Here is a 26935-nt window from a genome sequence, read left to right on the forward strand (position 1 = left end):
AGGCAGCAATTTATGAAGAATTTGAAGTCGGGACTTTGTTCATCGCTCCTGTGGCTTCTGTCTAAATTGTTTCGACTATTTTCACTAGAGGAAAGTAAGGCAGCAAGTTAAGAGTAGAGAGTTTGTTTTGGTATTTCAGCAAGTGCTTTGTCACATTTAAGCCGCTTAAGTATACACTTATAAACATCCATATGCATGTATACATATACATATATATATTTGCTTGTATAACTACGTATAGCTACCATAAATATGCTAATGTTTAAGATGCCTGGATTTCCACATATATATCTGTATATATCTATATATTTTTTATTCCGTCTACTCAACTCAATGTCAGTACGAATTTGTCATGTAATTAGCTTCCTTAATCCCATCTGCCTTCTCCTTAAACCTAATGCCAATTATTCAACTCTAAAATGGTGTTTTGGGACTTTAGAGAAATTTTGATGCTTTTATTTGGAGATATATTTGAAATATATTTAATTGACTTTGAAATTTAAAAAATAAAAATAAATAAATACATATTTAGAATCAATAATTTCTGATGAAAATAATTTAAATATTCTATTGTTTCTTCATTTTAATAAAGAAATTTAATTCTCGTAATCATATATTCCATCATAATTCCTCTCAAATCCCTTCACCAAATATTTTAATATCCCGTTTGTTTTAGAAAACTCCATGGGGCTACTGCAGAATATATGTATTCAGTTTCATCATCAAAGCATCTGTCAATTTCTAAATTCGTTAATTTTATTTTCAAAGAGAACCAAAGAAGCTGAGAATTTCTGTAACTTGTAATTGTTTTGTTAAAAAAATAGTTAGGCACTTCGACTTTAAACAATGAAACTGGAGTCTGTGTTCTATCCAAATATCTTTGCTAAGTAGGAGCCTAGGAAATGCGAGCAGCGATTTGATTTTTTATATTTATAAAAAAATATTATTATTCATAAGTATTTATATAAAATTGATGAAACTCTGGCAAGCCTTTTGAAGCTGTTTTGTTTTTGTTTTTTGTCTAATTTTGTAAGCCTTAGGTTTTTTAATATATATTTACTTACATACTTTTGGTTTGCTTTTATTTTTCATATTTCAAGTTTGGAAATTTACTTTTCATTGATAGTTTATCACAAAAATTGCACTGGTCTGCAGGATTTCGAAACATATGGAGTATTCCGATATGGATTGATATACATACATATATAGGCTATTGCTATTAATTTTTTAAAAGACTTAAAATAAAAAAAAACGAATATAAATTAATTTCAGAATCATTCTTCTCTGTTTTTTAAATTAAAGAAAAAAGAAATCTGCAGACCAGTGTCTTCAATGCCTTAGCCTTTTGTAACATTTGCGATCACTCAAAGTCGGCCTGGCGCTGGCCCAATTTGCTCCTGAACCCCGACATGTGCTTGCCCAGACTGCGGCCCGCCGAGGATATGATGGAGGTTGTGGTCGAGGCGTCCTCCGATCCATAGTTGGCCTGATATGTGACTGGTAGCTCTGGCGACGGGGCCAGGAGCAATCCTCACGTCCTCACAAATTTGTAGACAATAAGGAATACCATAAAGGACAGGGCCACCAGGACGACGGCGGTGACCACCTTGGCGCAGGTATTCAGCCCAGATTCGTGAGGGTTCAGGGGCCGGGAGCTGGTGTGCGTGGCCGATCTGCGACGTTTGGTGGCCAGACCCCGGGCCAGAGCCGGGAAGGCCAAGGACTGGGTGAATGTGAGCTTGTGTATCGACTCGCTGAGGCTGTACGGACCCACCGAGCCCCTGGCCGCTGCCCGGAGCAGGACATACTCCAGGTCCAAAGCATCGAACAGGGAGTAACGGGCGGTCATCGTGGAGGATCGCCTCCGTCCGTCGTGGCGGGAGTCCCTCTCCCGGTCGGATTGCGGCTGCAGCCAGGGATCGGAGACGCGCTGCTGGACGCCCGCCGCGCCCACAGCATAGGCGGAGCCGGAGGAGGAGCCGCCACCGGTGCCGCCACCACCAGAGCTACCCCCAGCACCCCCGCAGCCACCAACGGCACCGCCTAGGCTGACCGCGGCCACGGATGTCAGCGACGACGTCGTCGACGACGAGGCCGAGCACAGGCGCAGATTGGTGGCCAGTCCGTTGTCATGGAACTCGTTGGCATCCTCGATGGAAGTCTGGTCCGGGGAGGTCTGAGCCCGTTCCAAGGCGGCCGCATGCTTCATCCGCAGGGCGAACAGCCGGGCATGATCCGGATGCAGCAGAGCACTGGACTTTCTCCTTCCGGTGGCGCCACTGGGCACCACGCAGATGCTGTTCCGCATGCCCCGCCGGCCCAGGGACAAGTTCGGCGAGCCCTGGGTGGGCGTGCTTGTGGGCGAAACGTGGCACGACCCGCCACCCGTCTGGCCCAGGGGCAGTCCATGCACCCCCGGCGGGGCTATAAAGGCATTCGGCGAAGGTGAGGCCTGTACGGAGTCGATCCCCGAGTCACCGGCGTGCAGGGTGTCACAGTACAAGGAACTGCGACGATCCGTCGACAAACTCAAGTGGTTGTTGCTCCGCCGGGCGTTCAAGCTCAGGTTGGTGCTCCCCAGGCTGCCACTCGGCTCTCCGGCCACCGGACTGCAGACACTCGTCTCCACAATGGCGGGGAACACAAAGGATTGGCCATCGGCCTCGCCGCGCGGCGAATCCTGCAAGAGTCCAGACGGCATTTAAAAAACGGGATATAACTTTAAACTATTTCTATAATTTAAAGGGAGAAAATCCAAAAAATATAGGATCTCGGGGTATATTCGTAAGCTGGTTCTCAAGTGCAGTGTGGGGATCGCTGCTCTGGGGTTTCAATTCACGGTGATATATCGATTAATAAGGTGGTTGATTAAAAAAATCTTCTCTGGGGAGTGGGGGTTTTATAATATATACAAAGTGAGTTTGTGTTTCAAGTGGATTTACTTACACAAGGTGGTGTTGTATTTCTTAGAGCCAGGGCTGATCATTAAAAGGTTTACTAATACATACTACAGGTTATTAAGGAAGTATCTAATTAGGTTTTTGTTAAGAAAAATATAAATGAGTCTGTTTTTTAAAATGATTCTGAGTATTTTGATCTTCTATGAGGCTTAATATTCAAATATTTCTTTAAGTATATGTACAAAAAGTTTTAAAGGCTTAAGATTTTACTTTATTTCTTAAAAAATGTATTAAAGGTACTATTTCTGACTGAATTCTGACTTTTCTTAAAAAGGACTCAACGCAAAAAAGTATGCTAGAAAAAAATTGTATGGTTTTTTTCAAAAATGGCGATCAACCCTTGCTGACAAGTGTGCGTGAAGAAAATAAAACTTTAGCAATACAATCCCAATGAGAATATATATATTTTATATAACGAGATCTAGGTAAAAATTCAGGTGTAGATTACACAAAATAACCTCAACTAGATATGGGTACTGTGGTCAGATTTATACAGTTAGTAGTCAAAAAACTTAGAGCTCGTTGGAGGCTTTTGTTAAAGGATAATTATTTTGAATTGGCAAAAAACGTTAATGGAGGCATGCAAAAATTCTAATTAGAATTAATTAGGCAAATTTTAAATAGAGACTAGAGAAAAGTATAGAAGACTAGAGAAAGTGAGAGAGTAATAGAGAGAGAGGCTGGAGAAAGAGGAACTGGAGATGGAACCATACCCGCTGGCCCTCGGGGCCGCTGTTTCGACGCAACTGTACGAAGCCCTCCTGGCGCAGGAGCGGCTACCATTACAGAACCAGACCAGAACCAGGTGGGATCAGAGCAGACCAGACCAGACCAGACCAGCAATCAAAACCAAACCAAACCGAACCAAACACGCAACGTACACACAAAAGGGGTTTGTATGTTTTTTGAGACGGGTGGTGTTGGTGATGTGGCAGTGGCAGTGGCGGTGGCAGTAGTTGGTGGTGTTTGGTGGAGTTTGGTGGTTTTTGTGGGAAAGAGAGAGAGTCGAAGAAACAAATTAACGAAAAAACCCACAAGGCAACTGGCCACAGCATCAACTCACATACGAGTATAGTTTCACGAAAAAAAACCATGTTTATATTTTTGAATGTATGAAACCAAAACTAAAAAGCCACAAAATTTGAAACTGTTGCTGCTGTTTTTTCCCCAAAAAACAGATTGGTTGGTCTTCAATTTCTTTGATCTTTTTTTCATTTCGTTTTTGTGCTGCCACTTTAATGCACTGAGAAAAAATAAACGTTCCAAAATCAAGTATAGTATTATATCATCCAATAAAATGTAGTTTTCGAAGGATACCTTATCCTCAAAGGTTTTCAAAGTCCAATTATCCCTAAATTATAAATCTTTCTTGACTTTGGAACGTCGTTTTTCGTTGAGTGTATAGATTTGTTGGCAAATAAAGTAAAGCCTACCTGGCTGGGCCACACCTGCAACAGTGGTAGCGAGCAGGAGGGCTTGCTGCTGCCGGACGCCACTGCCGCCCCCGTTCCGGAGCCGGTGGCTCCTCCGCCCGCCGAAGACGAGGTGCCCGATCCCTGGGAGAGGCTGGTGTAGTGCAGGTGGTTGAACCTCTGGGCATCGCTGCCCCCGCCGGCGCTGGCCGCCTTCGTTCGCGTCGGACTCTCATAGCCGGTGGAGTCGTCCGACGAGGTGGTCTTCGGGGAGCGCCAGAATCGCTTCAGGCGTAGCTCGCGCCTTTTTTCTTGTTTCTGCAATATTTCGAAGCAGGTATCGATTAGCTAGTTTCGGCCACAGAGTGGACTCTTGTGTACGTTTCTTTTTCATTTCATTAGCCATATTTGCAAGCTCACAAAAAGTGCAATTTGCTACGAAAAAAAATCTTAGTTTCAAGTTCATTCAAGAGGGCAATGGTGCATTGGTTAGTTTTCCACCCAATTTAGAGAGCCTTTTGGTGGCTTGAAAAGGAAATTTAATTAAATAACTCATCTGATACCTGAATGCCTTATTCAATTAAGTATTCATTAGTTAAAGATCCAAACTATTTAGAAACTCTTTAGTGGTTTTAGGCCTAATTAACCGCAACCGTAACGCGTTGAAAAAAGTAATTAAATTTGCGCACTTTCGAGCCAAAAACCAATTGCTTTTGACATTTTCTGCACGGCGGTAACAAATATTTACCTCCGCGTTGCAACATCTCTTTATGCGCCTCAATATGGCGACCAGCCCTGGAAGTTGGTTGCTGTCGAAATTCTCGTATGATTTTATTTTATATTTTTTTCAATTTAAAGCGTGGCACTTGCCACACTTGCCGCACTCGTTTCCCGCTGTTTGTTTGAGTTCCTTTTTTCGCAATTTGTATGCACGTCAGTGTCGTGTGTGTGTGTGTCTGTATTATAAAAGGCTTGTGTGTGTTGTTTTTCGTTAACAAATGGGAACTACGGTGCTATAACAACAACTCAGCGCCGAGAGGGAGACGTGACTTGGCCAACGCCATGTTGCATTTGCCGATAAGCCGCAGTTGGTAAGAGCCTTTGTTTGGCGTGTTGTCCCTGTTTCGCGGCTTCCTTCCAGCATATTGCCAACATGTTGGCTTATTATTGGAGTGAACCTTTCATTTCGTATTATATTTTAAATTGTGAAGGGGATTTCGTTTATGAAACATTTTAAAATTTTAAGATTTCAATGATTTATTATGGTTGTCTATTTTATTATCCAACAAAATTATAATCCAACAAAATTTGTGTTTTTAAATAAGGTCAATTTGAAGTTTTTTACGTTTATGTGGCATATGTATTGTGTATCTAATTTTTTACCCCATTTTATCATTTTTCTTTTGATTAAGAGTCGTACATATAAGAAATTTTGAATGGAATTATATCGCTCATACGCAGTGTTGTACATTTACAACTTTTTAAAAAATTTTGTTTATTTATATTGTTTTCTATTATAGGTATTATATAAGAATTGCATATTTTAAATTAAATAATATGTCCCACTTGGAACACATGACGTATACGTAATCTGCCTTGTTAAAAAATTGCTCATACGCAGCGTTGTCATAACTTAACATGGTTTTAAAATTTTAACAACCTATGGTTAAAAATACAAAAATAAAAAATGAAAATAAATAACCTTTTTCGTAAAATATGGCCATAAAAACGACTAAAGCAGACGAGACATTTTATATCATAAAATACTGTCCATTTTCTGTTGCATATCATAATAATCCATATTGAGCTTGAACTTAAAAAAGTCCACCCTGGTGGTCTGTTCTGTTTTTATTGGTATGTATTTTTACCTGCATATTTTTTTAATATCAAATCCGTTTTATGTGTTTGGTATTTCATCCCCAGTCCGTTGTGGCGCAAGACGAAAATCGATGGAAAACTGCAGAGGCATAAATTCTGAAAAATAAAGAGTCGAGAAGAGAAAGAGATAAATCAAGCAGTCTGGGCAAAATGCAGTGTTTGTATGCTGACCCCCTCAGAGACTTTATGCCAGCGAGAGCATGGCAGATGTCCTGGCTTTCAATTTCATTTTCAGCCAAAGGACATGGATCGAATTTACGGCAAAGCCGGAAACATATTTCAATTGCTACCGCCAAACAAAAACAAATACAAAAAAAACAAGCGTGTGGCAAATTTAAAATGCTTCTTTTCAATTCGATTTTAGCCTTTGGAAGGAAACGTCATAGTAGCAGGAAACTGTCGCACATTAACACGCTTGCAAGGACAATGGCAATGGCGACGACGCCATTAGTGTTTGACAAGGACATTTCATGCACACACTCACTCACACACTAACAAACATGGCCATATAGAAACCGCAATATGAAGAACAGACCTTCCTTCTCCCACCAACGTTCATGGTGGTCAAGTTGAAGGATATACTGTTTGTGTCAGAATGGATGAATGCTTTTGCGACGCCTGCAAGCATAAATCAGTCGTACGGACACGGACACGGAGACGTAGAAGGACTTCCCCTGCTCTCTCCTGGGTTTCAGTCCCAGCAGCGTTCTACGCTCCAATAATTAGTTTGAGCAATTCAATTCGTTACTTTGAATTAAGTTTGCCTTGCGGATCGCATGCTAATGGAGGTTGTTGACAGTGCTAAGTGCTGGTAAGTGTCCCCAATGAGCCATAATTTTGTATTTATTGTATTTTGTGGCTTAAATCTAATGGTATTACATTTAATTTATAATCTTTGGTCATTTATGGCTACTGAATGGTTGAAGCTATAAGCTATTTAGTTTCTTAACAAGTTATAGTCCTTTAGAACTTATTTTTGTTAAGGTTTGTTCTTGTGGAGTTTCTTTGGTTTTTTGGTAAAACTTCTTAGCCCAAAACCTTTTTAAATATTTGATTAAAAATGCTTTCTTCAAATGTCATTTAAGTTCGTTGTTTAAAAGTTGTGAAAACTTGTTCCATTTCCCCAAAAATTGTGTTGATTGCCCCAAAAATGCCACAAGTTGCGATTCTCTCTTTTGACAGCCACAAACAAAAGAACCCACTATACCACCACTTGATAATGACACCTGGTTCGATTCCCAACGCCACACCTGAGACTGCTCGCTTGTTGCACATATACATGTGGCATATACACATATGTGTATTTGTGTTTATATGTGCCCCATGCTTTGGCGAAGGACAACACGTGGTTGCCACAACTTAACGACATTCACGTTTCCGTTTTTTTGTTCTCAATACTTGAACTCGAACTTGGTTGAAAAAAAAAAAGTTTACTCAACGTTGTGGTGTGGTGTCCTTCGGCCTGTTCCTCCTCCACACTCTGCCCCACCTTGCCACCTTGTCAATCGATGTCAACACACGAGTCCGGTGGACTCATTGCCATTGTCAAGGACCCGGACAGTCCAGTTCTACGGGTATATGTATATACTGGTATATGTAAAGCGAGGCACTTGCAGCCTTCGCCAGCCTGTCTGCGATTTCGAATCGGCAATGCATATCAACTAATTCCCAGACATAAATCGTCGACGGCTGGCAAGCTGGCCGGCTGGCTCGCTTTCTTGCATAAATATTGAATCAGAAATGGCGTCGTGATGCGATACTTCAGAGGTTTTAAATCAGTCCCTGCCAGTCTTGAAAAATATTCGTAAAAATTATTTGAAAAATACCTAAACTGGAATATCTAAATACCTCTATCTAGGCCTCAAAGCCATAAAACCATTCCAGCCAGGACCTTTGACTTTAACCAGTCTCATCTCAAATTTCAATAACATCCGATGAGTAGCCTCCGGGTATCCTTGCATTGGCTAGTTTTCATAATGCCATTTTTTTCAAGCCTCCCCTGCCCAGGGATGATAATGTCCTTATCCATTTGCCGTTGAGCTTTGTCCTTGGAGCGTGTCAAGGCATAAACTAGGAATCTTCGAGGGGTTGGACAAGACAGGGATGACAAACCGGAGCACAGTTTACTCCTCTATCACGACAGCAATTATACAAATGACACTTTCCCCAAGTTTCTTTACATTTTCCTTTTGTTTTTTGGGTTTTTTGTTTTTGTTCAACTAAACCCAATGACACCCACTCGCTTAACTCGTTTTTTGTGTTGAGCGTGACCAAAATTTTTAAATTGAAATAAATTTGCCTGCTTGTGTTTTTGGTTGTGTCCTTGTTGTCCTTGCTCGTAGGGCCTCCCTACTCATATCTATATAGTATCGTTATCGTGTTTGCTTAACGTGTTTTCCTTGCCTCGTTTTTCTACAATTCCACAATTTTTGTTCGGATGTTTTTTTTTGTCTTTCTTTTCTGATATTTGAATTATAAACAAATTTTGTTGCCCGAGGCCAGCTGTAGTACTACTACTACAGCGTACAAGGCTAATGTCAGGGGTCAGGGTCAGTCCTAGACAGGTCCTAGATGTGTGAGTGTAAGGACGTGGCCGCTTTATCGCTTGCTTCCTGACAAATATTGACAGCTCAGCCAAAGGCAGACACTTGCACTGCCCAGCCAGCTAAATCATATTTAATTAGCCGCAATTTGGCCAATTGTTATAAATGTCAAAGTGTTTCGGCCAATAGGGTGGCTTGAATAAATCTTACAGATTATTTATAACAATTGAAATTAATTAGAAAAAATTTTTTGTGGTGAAAATTAAAAAGTTTTAATTTTAATTTACATTTCATAAGAGTGCCTACATTGCTTATTTTACATTTGTTGATTGTTTTGGATGTCATGTGAGTAGGTATTGTCAAAAGTTTTTTGATGAATTTTGAAAGAAGGAATTTCCACTTTTTGCTGAAAAATGGTTTCTGTATTATAAATATTTAAAATTCAATATCATAAGAGGCATACGATTAAAGCTGTGGAAACTCTAATATTTCAATTTTTACTTTTAACTTTAAGCTAAAATATAGAAAGGGGATTTTTGAATAAAAAGTAAGTTCATAATCCTTGACACCTACAAAAAATCGACTCACCCTACTCGGACCATCCTAGATCAGGAAATTGGTCTCGGACAGAGTCAACTTTTATGGCAACACCATAAGAAAATCCAGACAAAAGCAATTTAAATTTTATTACACACCATTTAGTCAAAGTGCCAGGACTCGTCGAGTGAGTAAGTGTGTGGTGGAAATTATTTATGTAGCCCGTGTGGCCAACAATGTGTTTTTTGTCCTGCCAACGAGTCCTTTCTTCGTTTTTTTTTTCGGCTACGGCTGCGGTACTAAACTTTCATGTGTAAAATATTGTGGCATACTTTCCCTGGGAAAGCAAAGCCTGTTTTTACCTCAGGATGGTTTTTCTGGTTAGAGAATGGTGGCCTGGTGGGTCGGTGAGTCGTTCAACTCTCATTGAAGTCGGCTCATTGTTTTTTGCCACATTAACCTCTTTGACTTAAAGCAGGCCGCTCCTAAAGGATGCCAGTCCCTTGGTCCTGTGTTTACAGACGTGTCCGTTGACCTAGCCGGAAAATGTGCTGGGTATGGGATTAAGAAACTTGTTTGAGGTACTTATTAGCTGTTAAAGTCTACCCTTACCCTTATTTGTTAAGCTTTTTTATGGGACCAGTTAACCCGAACCCCAAGCTTTTCGCTCGGTCTTTGAAAAATGAGATGGGTTTAAGGTATAAACGGGTCTTAATGTGATCAAGATTTGTCGGCGTTTGTTGACAAAAGCAGATCGACTTGATTAGATTAATCAAGATTTGGGTTTTGTCTTAAATTTACGAGTCTGAAGCATCAGAGAAAGAGTCAAAATTGATGGATTTTAAATAATTGTCAAGGATAATTATTTTCTCTTAAAAGTAAGTCTACGATTGGTGGCTTATTTTTATTGCAAATTTTAAATAAATTGACTTGTACCCTTTTCATTGAATCTTCATTTGTGAAAATGGAATACTGACTTGTTCATTGAATCGTTACATTCACTGATTTCTTCGATTTCTTAGCATTGCTTGAAAATTCCAACAAACTCTCAAACTTAATCCCCCACACCAGAGAGAAAAATTGACTTGAAAGTTCTTGGAGTCCTGGTTCTCGGACCCTTCCCGTAAACCCCACAAAATGGAAGCCAATGGATGAAAAATTTTTCCACTCAATTGAGCAGCAATTCAACTGGCAGCTCGACTGAGTTTCATTTCATTTTCAGCCCCAGACCAAGACCCAGCCCTGCCTGCCATTCAGCTTCCATGGCATCTTTCGCTTCCGACTTTCTGCCTCTTGGCGTATTTTTTTTTCCTTCCTTTTTTGGCTTTATGCAAAAGCAATTAACTTAACTTTTATTTTCCACCTTAGCAGGTGCTCTTTCATACTTATTTTTATGCCAAATTCAATATGAAATTTGCATGATAACGGCATGGCGGTTAGCGAAATGAAAAAGTAGCCGTGTCCAATAGTTGGGCCATACTTTGTGGCACTTTTTGGTTGTTGGCATTTGATTGCGGCCATAGTTTGTTTGCTGGATAAACGGTTTAGCACATTTTATGGCCAAAACGTGACATTTTGCTGCCTACAAAGAGTACGGTTCCAGTGGATTGTATCTGCATCTGAAAAGCTTTTCTCTACTTTTCCTTTTTTTTGTTGTTACCGTTGAGGGTTTTCTTTTCTTTGTTTTCCGTCGCTTTTGTCGCTTTTCCTAAACTACTATACTCGATAGGTAGCGACTTAGTCGCAGGATAACAGCTGTCCCGTATCCTGGCTAGGAATACTTTGATATTCCAATCGAGTAGGAAAATTGGCAGAAGGTAATTTTCCAATTTAGTGCCATTAAAAAGCATTTAAAATTTGAGGAAATTATTATAATTTGAACTTAAAAAATTATGAGAATTATTTAATATTCCTTTGATTTCAGATTCAACAGGTTGTACTAGTGGTTGATAAACTTTTGAAACTGTCCTTTTAAGTTTCCAAATTTGCAAGTTCTTGGCTCAACTCAAGGAAGTCTGTGAAATTTCCAAGAAAACTATCAAGTAGACTTTGCCAGAGCATTGAAAGTTCGTCTTTTGGCTGCCAGGACCCCTTTCAATTGGGTTTCTTTCTCCTTTTTTTTTGTGGATCCTGGGGAAGAGTACGCGTGGCTGGTTGCCATTGTAGTTCAAGTTTTTCTATAGTGTTGGTGTACTGGTGTTATTGTCTACGTGGCAGAACTTCCGCTGCCACTGCCACTGTGGTTGGCTGCTGCGGTGGATTCGCCGGCTTTGGTGGCTTTGGCGGCTGCGGCAACCGGAAGTGCCAAACACTTTCCGGTCACGCAGTCACGAGGTTGCCCTCCTTGTCGTCCTTTATTCCAAGCGCACACAAATACACACATACACTAACACAGGCCAAGTCAAAAGTCTCGAGTAGTCACTTAAACTTAAGTGTTGTTGTGCACCAACCATTTTGTGGCCACAACAATAACAACGAGGAAACAATGAGGGCAACTCAATTTCTATGCGTAGCAGGACGCGACTTTTCGAGGGAGAACTTTTCGCCAAAGAGCTGCCGCAAATTGTCGAGAAAACAAAAGTGGTTCCCGCACTCGGCTTTTGCATTTCAATTTTGCCAAATAAGTTTTTAATTGAAAATAACTGGCAGTCAAAGCCAATGACCGTGAAATCGGAAACGGCAGGCACAGGAAAAATATACTTAGTAATATTTTAGTAAAACTAATATATTTAGAAAGGTTTGCAACTCGACATTCCAGCTGACTTAATTTATAACTATTTTTGTTTAAAATATTTAGGATTTTATAAAGCAAGAAAAGGTTTTTAAGAAACAACTCCATCTTATTTTTTGGAGAATTTCTCGCAGTGGAGTACCATGTGCATCAAGTATACGCCGCATGGTACTTTGGGGGAAACTTCCCCCTGATTTACGCACACAAATCATTATCGATTATTATCGAAGTCATGTGTATAACGAGCGAATTCGATTTAATGCCCGGTCCATTAGTTAAACAGCCTTGGTCGCACTCCGCCACGTGACCCTTCCTTTGTGTCCCGGTGTTAATAAGCCAAATGTCAATGTGTTAAATGAGCTGTGGGGTTGATCCTGTTGGTAGAACGATGTCGCAGGCGGTCTGTGAACTAGACGCTGGTTCAGTCTCGTGTGAAAATTCAATAAAAAAAAATTGTTCGAAACAAAGAACAAGTTTCTGGGTTCAGGTGAAAGTCAACAGTTGGGCGAGGGTCTATCGATTACTTCGCAAGACTTACGGACTTTCAATTAAAACTTTGTTAGAAAAAAAGAGAGGTTTTAATACCAAAAATTATATTATATTTTGAGAGCTAATAATACATATTTTTTTAAGAAAAGAATTTTAATTTTTAGATGATTCTGTCCCCCTTCTGCCATTCAGGCCATTTCTTGATGCGTTTGTCGGTTATCGTTTTTATGCCTTTTTGCTGCCATGTCTATACGGCAAACAAGGGGCTAAAATGTGATTTTGGTTTATGTCATTTTGACACGCTAATACTGTTCGTCCTTTGGCCCTGTTTTCTGTGCTTCTGGCCAAGTGCAATCGGGTCATAATCAAAGGCATTGTGGAGAGTAGAATCCATTTGCCATATTGCCGTCTTTCTGAATAAATTGCACTCGAGTGCACTCTGCCTCCATCATCATCTCTCATTGACGTCGCTCTCTGCCATTCAATTCAATTAAGTGAGTTTAACTTTTCTTGCTTTTTTTGTCTTTTTTGCAATAGAAGGATTCTAGAAGGCACAAGGATAAAGTTGAAGTACGAGAACAAAGCGAACAAGTTGGGATACCCTGTCTCTCCGATAATTGTTTCCATTTGTTCTCATAAAAGTTTGTCGATTCGTTGATTATTTGACTTTTGGCACGACTTTTACTCCAAAGATTGTTAGTCTTGGTAAGACATTTCGAGAGGGATTTCCTCTTACCACTACGTTTGTGATTTTATTAAGGATATTCAGGGATTTGACCTTGCTAAAAAATAAATACAGGATACTCACTGGTTTTTATTTTTACTCTCCTAACTTTATAGTGGATGTGAGTGACCTTTGCCTTTGTTAAGCAATTTGCCTTTAACCGCCTTACTCCTCCTGCCATTCAGGATCTGGACTGGGCAATTTTCATTTGAAAATTCCGTGAATGCCGATGTCGCTGTCGCTGCCAATAAGAACGTCATTTGTCGACATGGCCGCTGCACTCTGTTGCATTTTATAAGCTCTACGTGGTTGCACTCAGTCCAGAAGCCCTCTACCCAACTCGCACATTGCTCTCATTGCTGGACGGGCTATGTGAACCATGGGCGCCATCGGTTTTTATTTTAACCAATAAAAGTCCGAGCCCCGGGAACATGCAAGTTTGTTGTGATTGGGAGGCCAACGGAGCGTATGAGCGATACACCATGTTGTTCCGGAGTTTACAAGACCCGTAAAAGCATTGGCATTATATACGAGGTTAATTGCCCTCCACAGACATAGTTGGCTAAAACATTTTAATAACTTATGGATGCATTAGGTAGTCACACAACAAAAGCTGTTGTCACACAATTAAACAGATTTTTTTCCAGCCAATTTTAATGGGAGATTGCACTACTGGTTTAAAGTACTTGCGGTTTTCTGGGTCCCACATTTATCTAACCGTTTTAAATAATTTATATAAATTACTTGTTTTTTGGTTTCCGGTTAATTTTTGATGACCCAGTGTCGACCGAGTTTCGACCAGGAAGTTGAATAATTGATGGCTGCACTTGGAGACTGCATTTATTCTACCTTCAACATTTGTGGCAGCCAACACAAAATCAGTGCCAGGAGACTGCCTGCTGACTTGCCACTTTGTACCGTCCTGGCCCGCATTCACATCCTTTTCGGTATCCAGCAGAGGAAGTTAGTGCACTTAGAGGACGACGTCTTTGTGTCACCACCTCGGGGTTTTGTGGGAAATCAACGATGGTGCCTGCTGCTCGGTGTTCGGTGGCCTGGCTTTATAATTTATGCAATTGCAGTTCGGCAAGAAGGGTCACCGCCGCTCCTGGCTCGCCATGATGCAATTGTCAGCATTTGGCTTCGTTGCCGCCACAAATTGCGAGTAATTGCGGAATGTGCCGCAAGGCACATATACAGAGAGAGAAAAAAGTAATGGAAAACGAGCTGGAAAAGCAGCCCAATGTGGTTGCAGCCTGATGTTTTGTGTGACTTAAATTTCCCTAATCAGGCAATTAATATGCGCGGCAACGTTGTAAACAATGCCATTGGGGAATTTGAGGGAAAACCCCGGTAATCAACCGACAACCGACAACCGCCCTCACTAATGGCCGGGATAAACAACAAGACTTCTTTCTGTGCTTAGCGCTTTACGTTTGCCTTAATACAAGCTAATTTAATTTACAATTCAACCGACATTTAACCGACAAAAATTCCAGCAACTAAGGCCGTTTGTTCAGGTCGTCAATGGAGTCCACGCGCCCAGCCATGTAAATCGTCCTCTGATCCTTGATAACGAACACAAATGGTCGGTTGACCTCGAAGGTTTTCTGGTCGCCTTCGCTTGCATATTCAGATTCCACTAAAAGTGAACAGTTTTTAGTGATTTACTGAGATAAGATATAATCCCTTTTAAAGGCAATATTTTAAACTAAAGTATGCAGAGGCAGGAACAAAAGTTGAAACTCTTGCATATGCATTAATTTAGTTTGGAATTAAATGAACAACTCACACAATAAACGATTTGGTTTCACAGAAAATATGCTCAGTTGTTCAAAATGCGTCGTTTTAGATTCATTTGTAGGATTATTATTCAAAGAACTAGGATTATTTAAAGAACTAAAAATCTTCTTGATTCCCATTGTCTCCAGAATGCCATTCAGATCCATACTTTCCTGAATATTGAACATGGGAAGAAAGAAATGCGTTTCTTGGGCTTTTCTCATTTTCAACAAAAGATACTTTTCCAATTGCTGGATCACATTCAAGGTGGTGATATGTTGTTTGGGAATCAGGATGAGCAGGCCAATATCTGTATTGGAAAATGGAATGAATATACCATGTACCTCCTCGTTGTTGAAGGACTCAAATTTAGCCAAAGTGTACATCATGGCTACTTTTTGCTGGAGCGGCTTCATTTCGGGCCTTTCGATTAAAAAGGTTCTCTTAGACTGCGATATAAAACGATACTTCCACGTTGTAGTCACCGATAATCCCTGCACGGCCACCATTTGGGTGATGTTATTCAAATGATCCTTGCCGAAGAGTTTGCTGCTTTTGGCCACCACTTTTGAAAACCACTTTTTGATTTCAGCACCAGCTTTCGTGGCATTGTCAAAACTTATATTCTCCACTTCCACGCTAATGTTTTCACTTATACTCTTCATATAACTCGGTATTTTAAAATCGGATTTGAAAAAAACTCTATTCGCTATCACGAAATTTTGGGCGAGGGCTTTTTGCTGGGTTTCTCTAAAATAGGACATGATCTTGTCATGGCCCCGTCCGACTATTTGCAGGGCCTTGGCCAGTGTGTAGTCCTTTCGACCATCCTTTCCAAGGTACAAAAAGGACAGGGATTGGGCCACCTGAAAAGGGGACACCAGGCAGTTGGGGCTTTTGTCCTTCAGGCTGAGCTGTTTAATTAGTTCCACTTCAAATCTAAACGTCACTAGCTCCTCAGCCAACAGCAACAGGCTAAAACAAAGTAAAGCCCTCTTGGCCATTTTCAAAACAAAACTGGGACTTTATAGTAATCGGCTTGGTTGTTATTGATATAATTTTTAAGTTTAATTGTATTTGTTACACTTCTAATTTCATGGTTCAGTTTATAAAGTGTTTTAATCGACTTGTTAATGCTCTTTCTTATTTTTTCGAGAGAGTCTACGGTCTCTTGCTTTAAAAATTGAGAAAATAACAAAATAATTGGGTCTTTTGTTTTAATATTAAATATTAATCCTAATAGTCTTCATAAAAGCCTTCATAAATTACTTCTCCTCACCCCTACTGTATGGATACTTGGTTAATGCTATTATTTAACCGCGACATGGTTTAATTTTCTATTTTATGGTTTTTGTTCTATAATTATTATATCATATCTAATTGAAATTTTAATCTAAAATCGGTATACAAAAGTATAATCCTTTCACACTATCGTAATAACTTTAATTAGTTTTATAATTACGCCAACTAAATATCCATGAAAATATGTTTGTAACTATTATTCCATTTCAAGTGAGTTAACCGGCAGCAGTTTTAAGTCAGAGCTCAGCTCGGTTCAGTTCGTGGCAAAAAACGTTTGTGCGCTCATTGCATTTTAATGGGTTTTTAAAGCGCCGATGTTCCAGGACAACGAGGCAGCCAGGACGATGGAGAGGTGGTGGAGGAGAGGAGAGCAAAGAAGGCGATTTAGATATGCTGCCATACAACGCCCACATGCAGCTTTGCACTCGACGCATTTCAACACGGCAAGAAAATTATAGTCCCAAAAATTATAGGAGCACTGTCTTCCTTTTTAAACTTTCTTGGAAGTTTTCCTTTTAAAAAATTTAGTACTTTCCAATATTAAGTCTAGCCTTTAAGTCTATCTAAATTTAAATCTAGTCTATTAATAATATTATTTATTATTTATTTTATTATTATTTTTTCAGTGCCAAGTCGTTTGCCTAAGTGTTTGCCACTTTATTCCGCCATCGTCTGTTTATCTCCGCTGCTAGTATTGGCTTTGCGTTTTCCTTGGGCTGCTCACCTAGCTGGAAGCTATGTCCTGGGAAAGGCATCCCGGACTCGACAATCTACGGGGCGGAGTGAGAAGTCAGGACCCAGGAGCCAGGAGCCAGAAGCTAAGAGCTCTAACCGAGACAGAAGCACTGGCTTTGGCTATACCTTTGGCGTCCTGTGTACTATATGGCATGTCAGTGAGCACTTACACTAATTTCCAGTTATTTGCATGCAAAATTACCCGGCACCGGCTACGAAGCCACGGCAGTGGCAACGACACCACAGGAGCAACACCCAACCGGCACCACTAAAGCAAATAACTCGACCCACCAACGAGCCACGAAAGGTGGCAGTAGCTTTTGGCTTTTTCTCTGTGCACTGAGAAAAATTTAAGGATTAAGAGGGATTAATTAATATTATTAATAATATTACCTACTATAAGCAGTTGATCTAGAATCTAGACAAAGACATTGGCTAAAAAGACTAGAGAATTAAATAGAAATATTAAGCTAAATCTAAGAAAAAGCATTTGAAATTGTTCACAGTTTGTACTCTGTCCGTCAGGCAATTAAAAGGAGAAAATTATGTTAATTTTGAGAGGCCTGGACTGCACTGTCATTTATCATTTTGGCCTGGCTTTCAGTTATGGCTCGAACCGTTGGTTCTCCAGCACTCTAATGCTCTTTATGCCTCCCACTTATGGCCGCCTCCCACCGCCCAGCTCACGTGGCTTCCCATTTCCATCGACTTAATGCCCGTGATTGGCATTTGGCACAACGCCTACGCCTGACAACAATTTTTATTCATTCTCCTTGCACCGGCAAGACCCAGTAAATAGTGTGTGGGCGTTATCCCAGCACTTAAACAAACTCACACATGCACCCACTCACAGTACAGTCGTTGTGTGAGGACATCAATAATTTATATAGGAATTTGATAAATTATTTCGTATGACGGTCCGCTGCTGCCGCAACTAAATAAGTTAATTTGTCATAGGAAAGCTCTAACCAACACAAAAAAAAATGGTAAGAAAAAAAATTGTTCAGACATGTAAATGGTCTCAATGGGGTTTTGGCTTCAGCATTTCGTTGAGCTCTGATAGGGAATACATAATAAATTGGATATTAATGGTCTAGACATGTGTACAGAGGATAAATGAACTACTTGCGTGCTAAAGGGATGAACTCTAACAGGGTTAGTGATTTTGTTGCCATAAGAAGTGAAAAATGATCACACTTTTAGAGATTTATTATATATTCCTTTAAAATCCTCTTATAAAAATTGTATAAAAATAGAATAGTTCTCTATTAAAAGGACAATTAAAGTAAAGAAATAAAATCCGATTGCGTTCAGCTAACTTCCTCCACTTGATCCTGTTTGGCCCAGTTCAATTGCAAGTTAAACAACTCAATTTTCCCCGGAGAAGCTATCGGATATGGACAGGCAATTGCACAAACACAAGAACATAACAACCCAATTCTAAACAAAGGATATAACCATCAAAACACACACACCCTCACACAGGAACACGTGTGAGGGGACAATCAATGCGTTTTCCTGTGACTAGATAAAACAGAAACAAAAACAATGGCAACGGGTACGACGACGGCGACGAACTACAAAACAACAATTTAATTAAAAATTTATAAGCGTGTCGTTGTCTTGGCAAACAAGAAGCCAAACAAAGCAACAAACTGTTGCTGCAACGCCCACTCGAACACAAACACCAACACATAAATACAAATACACCAACGCAGGCATACAAGAGCCCACACAACCATGAAAAAGGGTATTTTGCTGCAAGAGCCGGAAATAATAATACTCTTTTATATATTAATTATTAAATAACAGAGACAAAGTACTGATCGTGAAGTTCCTTATCCTGGAGGACACAATTTAATATAAATATATCTTAAACTTAGGAAATCTAAAAACAGACAAACAATATTAAAAAACAAATAGAAATTTAATTAAATCAAAAGTTTCCCAAGTTATACAAACTTTTCTTTGAAAAATCCTTGCTAGGGTATCCGCATAGGAAGTGAGCACTCAAGCGCCCCCTGGCGCTGAAAGCGACAGCACACATGAACAGACCGGAAATGGCCTGCTGCCATTGTTCGCTGCTCTGTGCCAGGCACTCTGGCTGCTTCGGCTCTTCCTTTTCCTTTGGCTCATTTGTTTTCGAGTTTCTGGCTTTGTTTAGACTTTTGCCAGCTAATTACTGGAGCACCCAGCCCAGAGCTCAGAGCACCCATTGAGCTTAATTAGCACGAAAAAAAAGTTTCAGGCAACCGCAGCGACATAATTGAAATGTTTACGTTTTGTTTGTTAGTTTGTTTGTCAGTTGGCTCCGTTTCTGTTGCCTGTTGGCTTTGCATTTACTGCAAAAAGTTTGCCTGTATCCCCACTTGTACCACCCATTCGTTTCAATTAATTTGTAATTTTGTAAGATCATAATTTTATGCATATTCTGTAAGAAGATGCCCCAACTTCCAGGACTCTGGCTTGCCGGGCTTTGTTGTGGTTATCCTTTATGCTTATTATTATGAAAGCGTGGAATTACCCAAAGCCACTTGTTTTTTTTTGTGGTGTGCGTGAGCGAGTGCAGGTGTATTGTTCGTGGTGCGTAATTTATGGCAAAAAATCCCGGCTATATCCTCCACGAAGGGCACGCTTAGGAGTCGTCTATTTATAAATGAGTCTACTTCGGCGTGGCCTTCGCAATAAAGATTATCTTTTAAACCGTTTAGGTGAGGATTTCGCTGTGATTGATGGTCAGGTAAGTATTTAAAGCAACTACCAATATCTTGAACTAAACAGAAGTGTTTAATAGAACTTATAATCTATTCTTGTCAAAAGGCAATGATTTATTTTATTAATGGACTTTTAATGACCATTTCTTAGTAATAGAAAGGAGTATTTTATCAAGTTATTATAGTATGATTGTCATTAATAAATAAGGACTATTAACAAGGACTATTGTCTTGGAGGAATATCCTTTTTAGAAAAGGGGAAAACTCATTTAATGTCTCAAACTTCTGGCATAATAATCCAATTAAAATGGTTCAATTATAACTTTTATAATTTTCTAATTTGGACCCACATTTATCTTTTTCGTCTCCCCTGCCTTAAAGTCCTTCCCTGGCTTAAAGTTTATGAAAACATTTTCGTACGCAGCCGTAATGTATCCTTCATCCATATTTTTCTGTTCTTTTTATTCAACATGCACCACTTATTTATCTCCTTCCCATTTTATCACTTCCCCATCGTTTTCATTTTGCGGCGTTATGTGTAGCATATTTTTTGGCGCTCGCAAATGGCGGGGTGGCGGAAAATTGCGAGGTTTACATTTCAATATCAGGGGCGTCTTTCAGACTCTTAAAAGCTTTGCCAATTGTTGAATATTTTACAGTTTTTTATTAGCTTTGTGTGTTTACCGATTTTGTGTACCACATACCCGATATGTATATTTTTTGTACACTTACTCGGATACTCGTATAGCCAACTGGTTCACACGCTGCCACGTGGGTGGCATTAAGTGTGCCACAGTTTGTTAATTTTAGCTGCCTCATTCAGCCGTATTTTTCCCTTTTTTTCTGATTATTTCTCATTAACAGGAATTCAGAGAGTTGTGCTGTTTTCCTTGGCTAGTGTTTTTCCTGCTGCCTTGCCTTGCCCCGTTTTAATGGACACGGACCGTTGATTTTAACGTCTCGTGCCAGTTGATTTTGTTGTTTTTGCTTGGCCGGGCTTGGGCTTTCCCTCTTTCCCTCTTTTCCTTTTTTCATATATTTTTTTTTGTTATTTTTTTCACAAATTAGTCGCACGAACATTTTGCCGCTTTGCTGTGTGCCACTAAATGGCAGCCAGTCCCGGCTGCTCTGGAAAATTGTTAGCAACATGCAAAGTGGCGGCCACAAAATAGGCCGACAGTAGTCCACAGCAGACCCCCGACAGACCCTGATCCTTTCGAGCGAAAGCAAATATGCAACCGGGTCGTACACTGGAGATAGCATGAAGGTCGTCAAGGAGCCGCCAATGCTTCCAGCTCCAACCTTTTTTCTACACTTTTAAAAATTATAATTAGACATAGGGGTTACTAAGAGGTTACTAAGAGGTATTAAACGTTTATTCAGGCCCTTATTTTATTTTGTATAAAATGTTTATCAGACAAAGCTCGTTATCCTGGCAAGAGATTTTCTTGTAGTGGGCCAAGATTATGTGGCTTTTGGAATCACGTTCGCATCTCTCCTGGCGGAAAAGTACGAGAAAGCAGGGACCAGGAATGCTCCTGTCAGCATTCTTCAGTGTCGTTTCGGGCAGACTGACAAATACACAAAGGGACATGCCACACTCGAGACCCCTTACGCCCTGTTACCCCATTTCGCCATTTCCCCATTACCTCACTTCCATCAACGTCCTTCGTCCTTCGCCGTGCATGCCACACTTTTTGCTGCGACTGCTTACACGAAATGAATATGGATTTCCTTTTAATTACAACTCCATGGCCCGCACAAAGGCTTCCTTAAGCATTCATTCTTGCGGCTCTTGCTATTTAGGCCCTGCAGCTATTTTTAGCCAAAATGAAAAAAAAAAGTGAGGCACTGAGACGGCTCTGTTGCATAAATTCGACATTTTTTGGTATCAGATTTCCCCGTGTCTCCAGCCTGTCACTTGCCGAACAATGAGAGTCCTTTCGGCTTGTTTACGTCTGCCTTATAGATTTAAATGCCACAATGGCAGCGGATTTATGGGTGAAGGAATTTGAATGTGTATTCAAATAAAATCTGTTGAATGCAAATATTTACTTGTTGTCTGTTATCAGGGCATTATATTGTTTTTGTTGAATGGCAATAGAAGAACAGGAGGGCCCTCCATAAGCGTGGCATATTTATGTAAATCTTGGCTTATGAAAATGGTATTAAATGACGGGAGCTAAATATTTTAAATTTTTTAATTTTATGAAATATAAGGAGTAATATATAAAGATTTTGGATAAAAGAAAAAAAAAGAAAAAACTAACAAACTGTTAGGCAAAAAATACTTATTTCCTTTTGACTAACTTTTAAGAATCTTAGTTATTTATGCCTTGAGGAAATAACTCTTGAGTTTTTGGCAAAATTTTAAGTCAGAAACCCTAAAGCAGTCTTCAATATTTTAATTAAAACAACACTCACAATCAGGTAAACAATAAAATACCTTCATTCTGCCATTTCAAAGGAAAAACTTCAAATGGACTGCCTACAGCCTGTCAGAAAATGTCAAATAGCAAATTCCCAACGTTAAGCGTCTATTCAAAATCACTTCAAAGCACTTAAGTGGCATATTTCCAGCTCATCATTTATCCCGCAACTCCATTAAGCTCATCAAAGCATCTTCTGGCCTAATCCGGCCATTTAGTTAATGGTTGTTTACCGGTGATACAGATTATTATTTCATTATCCTTGCCCGACCTGGCTCACCCAAGAGCACTTTACTCTCTGCTGATTTTTTGCATTGTTGGAATGGATTCTTTAGCTGAAGCATTATTTTATATAGAATACGGATACGGATACGGAGATCCATACACTCACACACCACACATTCTGTAGTCCACGTGTGTATGTTTGAGGATAAAAAACAAAAGCAATGGCCGTCGGCTTCGACATGTTCATCTTTTGCTCGGATGAGCTGGAGGTCTCTCCTCTTCCTGACTGCTCAAATATGTATTGCTTTGCATATTTTATAAACTCCACGTGCTTTTTCGGGCTCACCAACACTAGCTCGCGCTGGCACTCACACAGGTACAGATACTCCTTGCATTTCGCGTTTGCTAACTCGATAATATTGATTGGTTAAAAGGAGCCGAGTATGTTCGGCTTTTTGGTAGGGAATATTTTTCAATTTTGCTTAAAAATGAAACATTTTAGGTTCATCAACCTAAGTGTTTTCTTAAGCATAGATCTTAAAAGTGTTTGGCTTGAAAAATATTAAAATTTATCAAATTGCATAACAATCAAGCGACAAAAACCTCTTCCTTGATAAATGTTGCTAATGTCACCCATCAACTCACCATTTCGCAGGCTCCACCATCGCCAGCTCCGGGCCCAGGATTCTGGCCATGGCTATAATCCTTTGTTTGTTGCTCTCAGGCGTTTAAAAACGCTCGCGATTTCTCCCACTCCTGGCCTTTTTTGATTTTTTTTTTTCACCTGTTTTGTGTGTTTTTTTTTTGGGATGTGTTATATGTATGTGCTAGTGTGTTTGTTAGCCAGGTAGGTGTAGGACGTGTACGTGTGTACTTGACAAATTGTTATTGCTGTTGTTTGCTTGTTAGTTGCTGGTTGTTTGTTTATTTTTACACTTTTTGCAGTACACTTCGGGGATGCTGATAAATTGCCCTTCGGTTGATCATTTCACATACTCGGGCATGGCATGTGCATTAGACGCTTCATTTTAATTTGGGTTTGTTGTATATGACCGCGACACAATTTCATGGATTATGTGATTTCTTCCTTGCAGTTGAATAAATATTTAAAACTTCAATTTCCCAGCAAAATGAGCAAAAAGCATAATGAGACTGGGCTTAAGGACCCCCAACCTTTCTGGGTGGTAACCGCAGATCTATTCGCATTATCAGCATTTGGCCTAACCCTATCATCATATGGTATGGCCCCCCGCCCCCACTAGCCACGCCCCTCTGGCTGCGCAGTGTCTCAAGTGCGCCATTAGGCGTTTGTTAATGGCCTTTTACCGTTTTGCTGCTCATCTCTAAACGCCATGCAATTGAACACTCAGAGAAATAATTAGTAGACAGTTTTATAGACTTAGTTTGGGTATTAATTTAATTTCTAAAAAAAGCCGATATAAGGGAGGATTTTATTTATTTTTCTATTTAAAAAAAACTATACTTTTAACTAACTTTTTTTGAAGTGCAATAACAAACGCGCTGTAAACTCATTTAATATTCTTAATGACGTCATGTGTGTGCTGTTTTTAAGTAGCCTGCTGCCCCCTGTCTCCCTTTCCTAGTCCTTTCGTGGGCATGAGTGTGTGTGTGGGTGTGTGTGTTAGCCCCACCCTTGCATATGCGACAATTCTCAGTTGGCTCTTCTCTGTTATTGTCTCTGCTGATGTTTTGTTTTGTTTTTAGGGGCACTGGCACTCCTCTTTTGTTGATTTTCAGCCTTCATTGTTGCGTTGGTCATTTGAAATGCAGATAGCCTTGGACGATTTAGCCCTTGGCTCCACTTTGAGCGCTTCGCCCAAAATGTTCGCGCTAAACTCTTAACAAAACTGCGAATAGCTATGTGAATGGCAGCCCGAGCAGCCCGAGCCTTGGGGGCCATCTCACCAACTTTCTACCATACAATTTCCACCGAGAGTCGCCCAGTCAAAAGGAGTCCAGAGTCACAGGGTCTGTTTTGTTGGTTCTTTGGTCCTTATTCTTTTTTTATTTTAACTTTTTGTTTTTTTTGGATTATGACCTCGAATCAATGCTGACTTGGCAGTTTTCCGTTTTCTGTTCATATGCTAATAAAATAAAACGATGCGGAACTCTTTAATCGCTCGGATTATTTCATAGCTGATGGGTGATGAGTGAAAAAGATAACATCTGGATAATAAAGTTTATATAAAACTGAAAGCTTTTAAAACAAAAAATAGCATTAAAAAACTATTTATTTAAAATAGTTATGAAAAAATTAGTTCTATAAAGGTTTGGTTGCTTTTTAACTTGATGATTTAATAAAAAAAAATTAGCACTTGTGCTTCTAATAGGTTTATAGAAGTTTCTATAAATGAATCTTAAAATGTAAATGCTATCTAAAATATGTCTTTGAACTTTATTATTAAAATTAGAAATACAATAAAATATAGCCTATTAGAATTAATTTTCTTAAAATTAAGCTTTTTTTGCATTTTATTAAAAAGTTTAAGGACAGTAACTTTATTTATTAAATCCTACTTTTAAGCTGAATAAATCCTAAGACTATGTATTGGTATATACCTTAAAAAAATTATATTTCGTCCCCCTAACTTTTGAATTTTTTTAAGCAAACAAAGCTTCTTGAGAAATCTTTGAAAATTAAGTTATTTCCGTCTTGTTTGATTAAGTTGTTACGAATTTTTGTCCAAATTAAAACAGTTGCCAAGAATCTGCTCGAGAATTCCCTTTGATTTAGGCCCTGTTGAAACTACTTCAGCCTGCCTTTTGGCCTCCCGACTTGCACAAGTTAATGTGCTGTGTTAATTAAGTGGCCCGGACTGGCGTCCTTTGGGTGGGAAATGCATTGGGCTGGAAAATGGTAACTCTGGTAACTGGTTGGGTAACTGACCTAAGACCTTTAAAGCCAGCTAATCTGCTGGTCATGTACCCGTCTTGGCCTGCCACTTAAAGTCACTTTGGCTGACACAATCTAATGTTGGCTTTGCATGTTCCAACATATCTTGGTTCTGCTGGCTGGTAACTGGCAACCACTAGCAGGTTGGCCGACTTAGCCTAGCCCTAAGTTTGCCTGCTCCCTAAAAAGTAGACTACACTTTCTGGTTCACTCCCTTATCCTTGTTTTACTGGCGCTTTTATGGTGTTTGTTTGTTTAATTTTTTTCCCGTTGTGTTATTTAAATATTTAGACACTCACACTCACACACACACACGAACATGCACAAGAACTTAAGTTTTACTCGAAAAACACCACAAAAATTTCAACAAACTCCGCACCACTCCTTTATTTTTACTTTTCGTTTAACGGGAGCACCTCCCCACCAATGTTTCTGTTATTTATATTTTTTATAATATTTATTTATATATATTTTTTTTGGTTAAAAAGGAACTAGTGGCCGAATCCGAATCAATGTCCGAATATCACTGTTGGGAACAAACAATTCTGGATGAGACGTCCGTTCGGGAACAGCTTGAGCAACAAACTGTTGGCCAAAATTCCTATTGGAGTCGGCCAAAGCTTGGGGAGCTCGTGTTTGGGGCACGCTGTTGCTATTGGCAGTGAAAGCTTTTGCCAGCCCCTTTGTGGCATGCCCCCTTCCACTCGGCATGGTTGCTTCAAGACGTGTGCGGCAGGACACGTGCGGAGCTTTTTAGCACGTGAGGCGTGTGTGTTTTTTTGCCTGGACAATGGCCGTGTGGCATTTTCGAAAAAAACCTTTCTCAACAAGTGGAAAGCTTTCAATTTGCTATTAATTAGCGCCTGGTCTACTAATTGAATTTTCATGGCCACGGCATAGGGTGGCAGTGGGTGGTTTTAGTGGCTAGGGCTGGGCTATGAGTAGTCACTAGTTTTTGGTTTTTTGCTAAAAAGTTTCAAAAAGTTTCAAATGCGCTTATTTGCAACCTGTTGACCAGTTGGCACCAGGGGAAGCAAGCTTAGTGGGGGGGATTGTGGGATACAACTGTTGTCCTTCCATCGTTGGCAGCACCAGCACCAGCAGCAGCAGCAAGGACCTTGCCTTGCTCTTGAAAATGGCAACAAGGAAAGCTAAAGTCGGCTGAAATATTTATGCATGTAAGGTCATCAGAGCTATTTGGCTGCACTCCGCTCAGCTGGCACTAAAAATAAGTTCTGTAAGTAGATATAACTATAATTCGCATAAACACACACACAACCACACCATTATGTTCGTCTGGCAGGGCAGGCGAAATTTCGTGTTCCTAATACTTCTGCAAGGACATGAAGGGCTTGGCCCTCGCGAAGTGTCCGACAACAATGGAAGTCTATAATTGAAAAATAATTGCAATAATTGCATTTTGGCCATATTTGGCAAGTTTTTTCGTGGCCAAAATTATGATGAATTGCAATTTGAGCCACTTTTTCTTTAGCAATATAAGCTTGCAATATGATTTTTTGCGAAATAATGGTATTGCTTTTATAATTTTGGGGTAATCGT

General features: G+C 39.9%; 2 protein-coding genes and 1 long non-coding RNA gene across 5 annotated transcripts; 1 reads left to right on the forward strand and 2 right to left on the reverse strand.

Moving 5' to 3' along the window:
* Nucleotides 1-1322: 1322 nt before the first annotated feature.
* LOC108132732 (glycine, alanine and asparagine-rich protein) lies at nucleotides 1323-25819 on the reverse strand. 2 transcript variants are annotated; one of them, XM_017252267.3, is made up of 6 exons: nucleotides 25675-25819; nucleotides 23107-23548; nucleotides 6241-6346; nucleotides 4394-4690; nucleotides 3674-3736; nucleotides 1323-2680 (listed from the first exon to the last, which is right to left on the reverse strand). In XM_017252267.3, exons 3-6 carry the CDS (start codon nucleotides 6244-6246, stop codon nucleotides 1532-1534), a joined length of 1515 nt encoding a protein of 504 aa, XP_017107756.1. In that variant the 5' UTR covers nucleotides 6247-6346; nucleotides 23107-23548; nucleotides 25675-25819; the 3' UTR covers nucleotides 1323-1531. The 2 variants fall into 2 exon arrangements, with proteins under 2 accessions (XP_017107756.1, XP_017107757.1); XM_017252268.3 differs by lacking the exon at nucleotides 3674-3736.
* Spn75F (Serpin 75F) lies at nucleotides 14692-16084 on the reverse strand. The gene is made up of 2 exons (XM_017251992.3): nucleotides 15067-16084; nucleotides 14692-14916 (listed from the first exon to the last, which is right to left on the reverse strand). Exons 1-2 carry the CDS (start codon nucleotides 16058-16060, stop codon nucleotides 14777-14779), a joined length of 1134 nt encoding a protein of 377 aa, XP_017107481.2. The 5' UTR covers nucleotides 16061-16084; the 3' UTR covers nucleotides 14692-14776.
* LOC138926431 (uncharacterized) lies at nucleotides 16575-17651 on the forward strand. Of its 2 annotated transcripts, XR_011442963.1 has the most exons (3): nucleotides 16594-16630; nucleotides 16682-16801; nucleotides 16985-17651. It is a non-coding gene; the product is annotated as an uncharacterized lncRNA (long non-coding RNA). The 2 variants fall into 2 exon arrangements; XR_011442962.1 differs by having other exon boundaries at nucleotides 16575-16801.
* Nucleotides 25820-26935: the final 1116 nt, after the last annotated feature.

Source organism: Drosophila bipectinata, chromosome 3L, assembly GCF_030179905.1.
Source record: "Drosophila bipectinata strain 14024-0381.07 chromosome 3L, DbipHiC1v2, whole genome shotgun sequence".
Lineage (NCBI taxonomy): Eukaryota > Metazoa > Arthropoda > Insecta > Diptera > Drosophilidae > Drosophila > Drosophila bipectinata.

Bases quoted from the DNA above. Each gene is read 5' to 3' on its own strand.
- LOC108132732 (XM_017252267.3), bottom strand. The intron at 3,737-4,393 runs GTAGGCTTTACT...CTGTAATGGTAG, and splicing joins TGCAGGTGTGGCCCAGCCAG to CCGCTCCTGCGCCAGGAGGG. The intron at 2,681-3,673 runs GTATGGTTCCAT...GGACTCTTGCAG, and splicing joins GCGGCCCCGAGGGCCAGCGG to GATTCGCCGCGCGGCGAGGC.
- Spn75F (XM_017251992.3), bottom strand. From the start codon at position 16,060: ATGGCCAAGAGGGCTTTACTTTGTTTTAGCCTGTTGCTGTTGGCTGAG. The intron at 14,917-15,066 runs GTGAGTTGTTCA...GTTCACTTTTAG, and splicing joins GAAACCAAATCGTTTATTGT to TGGAATCTGAATATGCAAGC.